Below are 10,082 nucleotides of genomic sequence, written 5' to 3'. Positions count from 1 at the left end.
AGAGTTACCAAAAGGTTTGTTCTCGTTACTAAAATAGAAACACTCTTTTAAAGTTTCATATCATGAACAAGTCATTTGTCTTGGTTACCAATTTTTTTTTAAATTGTGAACTAAACAACATTATGCTCTTAACATAAATACAAAAGATCTTTATTACAAATGGGCAATACCACATCAATGTCTGCAATTTAGAAATTACACACATCTATGATGCCTGCAAAAGAAGATGCTACATTTGGTCCTCCCATTGGATGTTTTGTACAACAGTTTATCTTAAATGATTTATTCTTCCTTCATTTTCTGTGGCATCTCCCATTAGGCATGTAATTACTTCTAAAGCAAACATACAAAAAACGTGTTAACACAATACAGTTGCCCACCCTGACGTAATTATAAATACTCGCTCTGTGTTGCAGTGCTTAACGATATTTGAAATACCCCAATATCATACGTTTTGTCCTTTCACCAGTGCATTATTTTCTGAATGCAGTATATTGTAAAGAGGCAGTATATTGTAAAGACACAGTTTACAGGACATTGTAAAAGAACGTTAGTGACCTTATTAAGCCAGAGTGTCTTGACAACTCAGGATGCTGTGGTTACAAACATAGTATATCAAATACTACAAATCTTTCAGTGTCACCAGTTTAACTAGACATAAATTACAATTTCATTAAACCTATTTCACAGTCTAAGTTTTAGTTGGTTTACTCGGATCATTAGCTTATATATATATATATATATATGACTGCAAAATACTGTTAAGTTTTGCCAAGACAAAGAATACTAGAGAAGAGATTTGTACAGCTTTTAGAAAAATACAAATTCGGATCCTAATTGTTACTTGTTCACATGACAGTAAGTCACCGGTACTATTTACAGTTAATATTGTTCATATAAAAATCACAGTTGACTATGTCTTTAGCAAAAGTAATTCCTGAACACTGTGTAGCTGCTGTATTTTACTCCAACATAACAAAGCAATGGCTTGCAGAATAAAAATCACAGTTTTCTAAAAGTCACAACTTTGTTTTCTCAGTGGAAAATGTGTTGAACTTAAGATATGCAACACATCAGATGGATTGCATAGCGTTTGGTTCGATATTAATCTCAGTCTCGGTAATTAAATATTCCTTTTGAAGAAATCATCATAAGGGCTGTCTCTTAATCCAAAGATGTCACACAGTCGTCTGTGAGATCTCTCTTGATAATAACGTCTCTGAAGTCATTCTCCTCTCCCTGAAATAAACACAGTATGTTAGATTATTTACAATTCCAGCATGGATTTCATATCATGTACAATTTGGCTCTCAATCATTTTTCAGTATGATCTTTCTGCTGAAAGATACCTGCCTAAAATGGTTTGCAGGTTTTTTCTGCTGATTTCAGATGGCCTCCCTTACATCTGGTTTAGCTGAGCAAAACCCCTCTAAAACCAGAATCTAATCAGCCTGGTAGATTAGCGAACCAGCATAGAGAAGACATTTTATATTTTTTCAGTAGTTGCTCAAATTTGAAAACATGACAGATGAGAGTCTGTGGTCTTAGGTGTGAAATGTGGCTTTAGCCTCTGATTAAAAACCACCAAATATTTGAAAGTAGGCACCAGATCCCTTGAATAAATATTGACACCTTTCTAAATCTTTTATCATAGGTCTACACTACTGTTCAAAACTTTGGGGTCAGTAAGATTTATTATATACAAAAAATAATACTTTTTAAATACTTTTAGTTGCGTTACATTAAAAGAGACCGGAAAGAAATGCTTCTATTCATCAAAGAATCCTAAAAATAATGTATTCTGGTTTCCACAAAAACCTTGAGCACCACAACTGTTTTCACCATTGGTAATAACAAGAAACATTTCTTAAGCAGCAAACCAGCATATTAGAACGATTTCTGAAAGATCGTGTGACACTGAAGACTCGAGTAATGATGCTGAAAATTCAGCTTTGCCATCACAGGAATAAATGTATAAAATATATTAAAATAGAAAACTGTTATTTCCAATTTGTACTGCTTTTTTAATCACTAAATGCAACCTTGGTGAGACTTTAAAAACATTAAAAATCTTACCAACCCTAAACTTTAGAACTGTAGTTTAGATGGAGTAGGCCAAATGAACGATGACTGATGTTTTATACTTTTTATTTTCACTTTGATGTGGGAACATATTTGGCTCCTACACAGACATTAATCACAATGTTTATCTTGTCGACCACAGTATGTTCTCCTGAGACGAAGCAAACTAAACGGTATTTAGAATCCAAATATATATTTTTACTCTTGCATTATATTGCTTTGAATATCCAGTCAGAAAATGATTAATATTATTATATATCCATATTACTATTTTATATATATATATATATATATATATATATATATCTATATCGCATTAGGCCACACCCCAAACATTTAATTAATATTTAAGATACTTTAATGCAGTAGTACATTAACCCAAAAATAGCTAAAATAATGTCATTTGTTCAGGACATATATACATTTTTACATCTCATAATATTTAGTTAAGTTCGAATAGGTCTGTCGTTAGGCTGCTTGTTTTGACTGAGTTATGGGGGAATCTTTGGATGAGTCATACAAAAATAGGGGCAAACGTGAAACAGATGCTTTTCATATTTAGCTTAGGGGTATAAACTCTTTTTTGCTATTCTTTCTTTTTTTTTTTTAAATAAAGGTTCTTAAATGGGTCTCTTTTTATGAAGAACTATTACAGGGTTCTTCAGTTGTCTGTATGTCGTGTTTTTTTTTTTTATAAAGTAAAAAGGAACGTTTTTTAAGAGTGTATGAAAATCAATTCTCCAGATCACAGTCGACGTAAAACCATAAGCACAAGCCAAACTTTTTTTTTTGTCTTAAACCAATTTAAAGTCTTAACACAAAGTTTTAACTTTTTTGGCTAGCGAGTGCACCTAAACTGCGGTGCGTAATGCGCCTTCGTAAGGACGAGTAGGCGGTAAACAATTATTCTATGCTACTGTGTTCACCTACCTTTGCTGGCGATGCCGATTGGGATGTGTGATGTTGACGGTCCACTCCAAAATGCGCTTCAACCGGCCGGATAAACACGGGAACCGGTGATTAAGATGTTCCAGCAGTTCCTCTTTACGCAGTCCGTACACTATCGGCGCGATGCACTGCGCCAGGCTGAAGAAGGCAAAACTTATGACCGCAAAAAGCTCTTTTGTGGAATCCTCGAGTGAGTGAATGCGGTTAAGGATATGCAGCAAAAACAGTATGAAATTGGGGAGGATGTAGACGGCGAGCTGCGTGCCGTGGAGAGCGATAGTCCTACACGCAGCTCGGTTGCGCCGGTTCAACACACCCAGACGACGCCCCTCATATAAGATCCGTACATAGCTGTACACAATAAGAACAGTGCAAATTGTTATTAGAACGATTTTGTGCATTTCTCCGCCTTTCAGAGTTTTCCTTCCACAGGGCACAGTGCCATTTATTTTGGGCGACAGGGTAAGAGGAATAATCGACGCGAGTACCCATGTTAGGATCCCGATGAGCCACGGCCAGGGTTTGAAACAAACTTTGTTATAGTGGAGCGGGTAACATATGGCAAAGTAACGGTCCAGCGCCATCGCCGTGATGGTGAGGATAATATTGGTGCCGCTTGTCATCAGACCTTTGATTAGTGCCGTGCATATGGTTGATGTGGTCGCTGCTTTCAAGTAACTTTGTAAGTTGAAGCTAAAGCTTACTGCGAAGTAAACCAGCGCGGAGAACAACAAGTGGAACACGAGGACGAAGCGCGCGTGGCTCCGCAGGCGCTCCTCGCGCACTATGGTCCAGTTGATGATCAAGTTGAAAAAGGCCAAAATGATCAAAGAAACTCCCGCTGCCCAAACACGTATGTGTGGATACGAGTAGTCATCTGCAGTAGCATTTGTCATCCTAGCGCTTCTTCAGGCCTCGCTCGTACAGCAGTAGAACCAAAACGTTCCAGAACAAAACACTTTTAACTGGTGTGCACGGTTCATTTGGCTCGGCGTTGGTCGATGTGTCTCCAAAAATCCGAATGTTCATGTGAATTCGTTAGGTGGATCTGTTCGGTCAAAAACACCTGCGGTCCTCGCGTAAAAGTCAGCCTAGTGATGGAAAGAGTCAACTTCACGTTTACTTCCCCCTCTAAAGCTTCAGCAGAGAGAGAGAGACAGAGGAGGGGCGTGTTTGAGAGTTCATTTCGGCGCCTTTTGTGTGTGCAGCATATTTTCATGAGAAATGTGACAGGTGTCTTATAAAATAATGGAAGCCAGAATCATATCGTGGTATTGAATGTGTTTTTTGAATATTTGTTTGAAACCAGTTTAACTTAAAACTTTGATATAGTGTGGTTATATTGAGCAATCATACTTTTTCTGTATGGGACATGACACCTGGAAGTGTTGTAACTTCTTTTGTTGCAATATTTGTAGCTTTTTTTTTTTTTTGTATCAAACCTTCATACACTCTTAAAAATAAAGGTGCTTCATGATGCCATGAAGAACCTTTTTTGTCTAAATGGTTCCATAAAGAACCTTTAACGTCTTAAGAACCTTTCTGTTTCACAAAAGGTTCTTTGTGGTGAAAGAAGGTTCTTCAGATTATGAAAAAGTAAGAAAGAGATGGTTCTTTAAAGAACCTTTGACTGAATGGTTCTTTGTGGAATCAAAAAATGATTCTTCTGTGGCATCGCTGGGAAGAACCTTTTGAAGCACCTTTATTTTTAAGAGTGTATAATGTTCCCATATTTACAGCGGTGGCCAAAATGATTAGAACACTAGTATTTTCACCAGCTAAAAATGGTTTTAAGTCAGTTATTTCCATCTTTTTGATGTAGTGTGTTTGTGGGAAATATCAGTTTACATTTCCAAACATTTATTTTGCCATTAATTGTAATAATCCAGTGAGATATTTGTTTGCACAAAGAGTCTGACAACAGCCAGTGCTCCACACAGAGATCTGATCTGATCATCATCCAGTCTGTCTGGAGTGACATGAAGAAACAGAACAAACTGAGACGGACTAAATCCAGAAGAACCATTTTTTAGCTGGTGAAAATACTAGTGTTCTAATAATTTTGGCCACCACTTTATCTGCTACATATTAGTTTACAAACAGCAATTTATGCCTAAACTGTGTAAATGAATGTCAAGTATAGCCTACAAAGAGTGCATGAACATGTACCGCTTGTTTAATTCCACGCTCATTTTATTGTAACCATTGTAATTTATAACTGCAGGCATATAGAAAAGCATTTTAATACAAACAAATTTACATTTATTCATTTAGCAGGTGCTTTTATCGAAAATAAACATGCACTGTGAGGAAAAAAAAAAAAAAAGTAGTCACAAAGATGTGTTTTTGAAATTATTGACCCAGTCAAAATGCATTTTTTTCTGTCTTTAGATATAACTCAAGCAATCTATTTACTGTCAAACAGTCACATCTTACAGCAGAACCTGCTGATGTTATTCAGTTGATATTTCTGTATTTTTGCACAAGCTCAGAAGTGTGTTTTCACCCCTGTAGTTCATCGATCAAACTGTGGATGTGCAACTCACCCTGTGTTAATGCTTGATCCCACTAATTGTTAGAAAGTTTATAAATTTGAATTATTTATTTATTTATTTTATTTTTATTAATTTTTTGCCACAGGCACGTCTCCCCTTTCTTCTTTGTATATTTCCCGGAAGTACAGAGTAGGCTGTTCTGTGTGGCCCTTTATCCTGTGAGTATCAGAAGGTTGCAGTAAAAGTTATGGCACAGCGCCACCCATTGTTTGAAGAACCATGTCATTTATTTATTTGATATTAAACAGACCTACTGTTAACTGTATGTTTATACATTTGGGATCAGCTACACTACCGTTCAAATTTCAGGGTCAGTGAGAGTTTTCTTTGTAATATAATATATTTTGTAATGTAATATAGGCTATATATATATATATATATATATATATAACATTGTATAAAAGATTTCTATTTCAAATAAACGCTGTTCTTTTAGACTTTTTATACTCTAAAGAATCCTGGAAAAATCATATCCCGATTTCCTCAAAATGATCAAGTAGCACAACAGTATATTAATAAGAAATGCTTCTAGAGCAGAAAACCAGCATATTAGAATGATTTCTGAAGGATCATGTGACACTGAAGACTGGCGTAATGATGCTGAAAATTCAGCTTTGCCATCACAGGAATAAATTACATTTCAAAATATTTTAAAACATAAATCAGCTATTTTTACATTGTAATAATATTTCCCAATAGTTACTGTTTTACTGTATTTTGATCAAATAAATGTGGCCTTGGTGAGCATAAGAGAGTTAAAAAACTAAATATAAATCTGAAGCGTATAGCTAAAAGCGTAGGCTACATGTGAAGTTCTTTTAAAATTCAATTTCAGGTTGAAAGCAGAGGCATGTTTTCCTGACTGTGGCAGTGAGAAGAGACTGTTAATTTCAGGATTTCCAGTTCCCCGTGTTGACAGGTTTGATGAAGTTTATGTGCCTGTAGTAGAATCGCTGAAAGAGAGTGACCTTGGTAATGAACCTACAAAAATGATTGTTTTTGAATACAGAACTGTAATCAATGAGTGGCACCTAAACGTCATACTTCTTTTCTAACAGGGCAATAGTCAACAAGACAGGCTGGTGCTGCCGTAGAACGAGAAAGGGGCATTTACAAATGCAAAACAGAAAATAAGATGTGACATGACTCATAATACATACAGTCATGGCCAAAAATATCGGCACCCTTGGTAAATATGATAGTCACGAATCCGGTTCGTGGTGTTCCGTCCACTCGCCACCAGAGGTCACGCGCTCCCCTTACAAAAATTAACTGCAGTACATTGAAGTACAAAGCAGTATAAATGCAGTACAACAGGGGCGGTTCTAGGATTCCATCTTTAGGGGGGCTTAGTCCTCAGAGAGATCATTAGATACAGCAATACAAATTACCAAAATAAACTGTATTTTACTGTGCTTATGAAAATTGTATTACTGTATGAAATAACCTAGTAATTAGACACAAACACAATTACCTATTAAAGTTACAGAAGTTACTTGGTGAGTGATTCTCATGTTTTACTTTTGTTGTTTGATTAACATTATTAGCCTAATATAAGAAATGCATGGATCCGTTATACTGACACACATCCAATACTTTCTCAACTGTTTATGTTTATTTAAGACTTAAGCGACTGCGTTAACTTGGATATTTACTTATTTGCTCGAGAAGAAGCGAAAGTGAATGACCTGATCTCATGAAAGTGCGTTTCAATGGCACGATTTTCTGTTTCTACTTGGTGTGCTATTTATACGCAAAAACTGACTTTGGCGTGCATATGAAATGCAATGGTTAGGTTTAGGGGTGTGGGGAAGGTGCGTATCATACGCACACCAAATAGGAACAGAAAATTGTGCCATTGAAACGCATTTTCATGAGACCATGCTGGCGTGCTGTCCGTGCAGTGCCTCTCAGTGTTTGCGCTTCATTCAAATGTGCGCGCGCACATTAACCATCTATCACAGCGCGTGAGTACCACACTGAGATCGATAAACGAATGATAAACTTTCTTAAGGAAGCAGCACTGGCCTGATCGTTCAGATAGCTGATTATAGTTTTAGGGGGGCTGAGACGATAAATAGTGGGGCTGAAGCCCACCTAAAAAGGGTCTAGAACCGCCCCTGCAGTACAATGAAGTACAACTGGACAATTGCAGTATATTGAAGTATATAACTGCAGTTCATTAAAGTTCAAGAGCAGTAAAACTGAAGTGCAACTGTAGATTTGCTGTATAATGAAGTACAGATACAATATAACTGCAGTTCAGTGATACGCTGTAATGCAGGTGAAGATTTCAGATGCAAAAACTTCTAAGTCTGTCTGATTAAATTTATTTAATTGTATTCATTTTTTTATGAGAATTTTTTTAAATAAAGCTCCTATGATTAGGTTCAGTAATTTCATTTTAATGGCAATGAGGTTCTTTTCATTGCCAATAAAGTCGTCTTGTATAGGCCCTGTACTGCTATGCAAGTGCTGTGGTTACAGTAGACTTGGCAAGTGTTTTTTTTTTTTTTTTTTGTTACGTAGACTTCCTATAAAATATTCGTACAAAAATATTTTTGTACAAAAAAATATATTTGCCCATGGAATATTTCACCCACATAGATTATATACGCACTTGTGATCTTCCTTCGCGCCAAAGGTTGTTGTCCTGACAACGAGTCTCGCGAGCATCTGTTTGATTACTTGTAACTGTAAATCAGCGTCTTTTCCGTAGTGTCTACTGCAGGATGGATATAAAAGTATAAAACACGTTTTGGTTTGACACCATCGTTCATATGTGAACTATCACAATTAAAGCACAAAGACATGACATAACATTACACCCCGAGACCATTCACAAGTGCGACAAAAGAGAAGAAACGCTTTCCGGAAGAGAAGTTCATCAGGCGAGTTGGAGACTAGTCGACTCATCCAGTTTAGCACTGCAGTCACGCCATCTGCGCTTCGGAGAATTTTTAACAGTGGTACTTGAGGAGATGCAGAACAAGAATCTGGTGGAGTTTGCAGAAAACCATTTGATTTTTATAATTTTATGAATTTTTAAAATGTCCATACAGCAATGTAAATTGCATTTGTCATGACTTTGGTATGCAATTATTAAAAGATGATACAGTAAAACATGAAAATCATCACAGTGGTACTTCAGGAGATGCAGAACAATAATCTGTTGGAATTTGCAGAAAACAATTTGATTTTATAATTTTATGAATTTTTAAAATATGTGATATAGTGAGGTAATAAATAGCATTTGTCATGACTTTGGTATGCAATTATTAAAAGATGATACAGTAAAACAACATGAAAATCATCACAGTGGTACTTGAGGAGATGCAGAACAATAATCTGGTGGAGTTTGCAGAAAACAATTTGATTTTATATTTTTATGAATTTTTAAAATATGTCTATATAGCAATGTAAATAGCATTTACCATGACTTTACCATTAAAAGTGCCTGTATAATGTGTTTTTAATCAGCTTATTATTATCCAGACTGGGCTTCCGTTTGATACGTGATCTAAACACTCTCATATATCTTTAGTTATAATTTTAGAGAGATGTAAAAAGACTTGACGGATATCTTATTCAACCCGCTGAGATGAGAAGAAAACGAGAGGAACGCCGCTTCAGTGCTGATCTGTAGCGCTCGCGGGTCTGTGCGCGAGGAGCTTATGACAGAAAGACAAAACAACTGGTTTAATGCTGTTTTTACTACACTTTTACTATAATAAACACCAACATCCCAATCCAACCAGTGACAACCCTGTGTATAGATGCATTTAACTCTGCTATGGCTCAGCAATTTGTTATAAGCAGATCTGTAGAAATCAGTCATGTCATTGTCCAGCTCAGTTCAGTTCTCAATAGCATCAGTACATCATTTACAATAATGAAATAAACAAAATTGTACTGAATACAGTGTATTTGTTTGTTTCTTTGTTTCTAGGAGAGCATCAACCCCTAATTGATATGAGGAAAAAACCATTGAAAGGTGTACAGTGTACCCCTCTTTGCAACAGAGGAAGCTTTGGGAAAGAGGAGAAGAGAGAACGTGAGAAGGCACTCAACAGATGTTGGTGAGACTTGATTTCTGGAAATACTTTAAAGGTCACTCACATTCTAGTTAGCCACAAATGTAAACCTGATTTTAGATAGTGTTTAAATGTGATTAATAACTCCAGCTACTTGTAGGCCTACAGTCCTGTATATTTCACACTAAATTGTGATGCTGCCTGAATCATAATCACACCATGTTCATTTGTTGGCCAGAGGAGAACTAAACTTAACATACTTTCTCCCAATGTTTTTTTTTCTCCATTCTGTCACCTGATGGAGTTTGGGTTCCTTGCCGCTGTTGACTTTTGGCGTGCTTATTTGGGGACTAATAATATTCAGCAATATTATTGATCTGACTCCACAGACACTATTGATGAGGACCGAACTGAGCTTGATGATGACACCACTGCTATCTAGATGCACTGAAATTATTTTATA

General features: G+C 36.2%; 1 protein-coding gene across 1 annotated transcript; it reads right to left on the bottom strand.

Annotated features, from left to right (window-relative positions):
• Window positions 1-128: 128 nt before the first annotated feature.
• zgc:194312 (uncharacterized protein LOC794943 homolog) lies at window positions 129-5,304 on the bottom strand. Its single transcript, XM_058780396.1, has 2 exons — window positions 3,013-5,304; window positions 129-1,239 (listed from the first exon to the last, which is right to left on the bottom strand). Exons 1-2 carry the CDS (start codon window positions 3,924-3,926, stop codon window positions 1,179-1,181), a joined length of 975 nt encoding a protein of 324 aa, XP_058636379.1. The 5' UTR covers window positions 3,927-5,304; the 3' UTR covers window positions 129-1,178.
• Window positions 5,305-10,082: the final 4,778 nt, after the last annotated feature.

Source organism: Onychostoma macrolepis, chromosome 07, assembly GCF_012432095.1.
Source record: "Onychostoma macrolepis isolate SWU-2019 chromosome 07, ASM1243209v1, whole genome shotgun sequence".
NCBI lineage: Eukaryota > Metazoa > Chordata > Actinopteri > Cypriniformes > Cyprinidae > Onychostoma > Onychostoma macrolepis.
This window is presented reverse-complemented; position numbering and strand designations above follow the sequence as displayed.

Bases quoted from the DNA above. Each gene is read 5' to 3' on its own strand.
- zgc:194312 (XM_058780396.1), bottom strand. From the start codon at position 3,926: ATGACAAATGCTACTGCAGATGACTACTCGTATCCACACATACGTGTT. The intron at 1,240-3,012 runs GTAGGTGAACAC...TGTTTATTTCAG, and splicing joins AATCGGCATCGCCAGCAAAG to GGAGAGGAGAATGACTTCAG.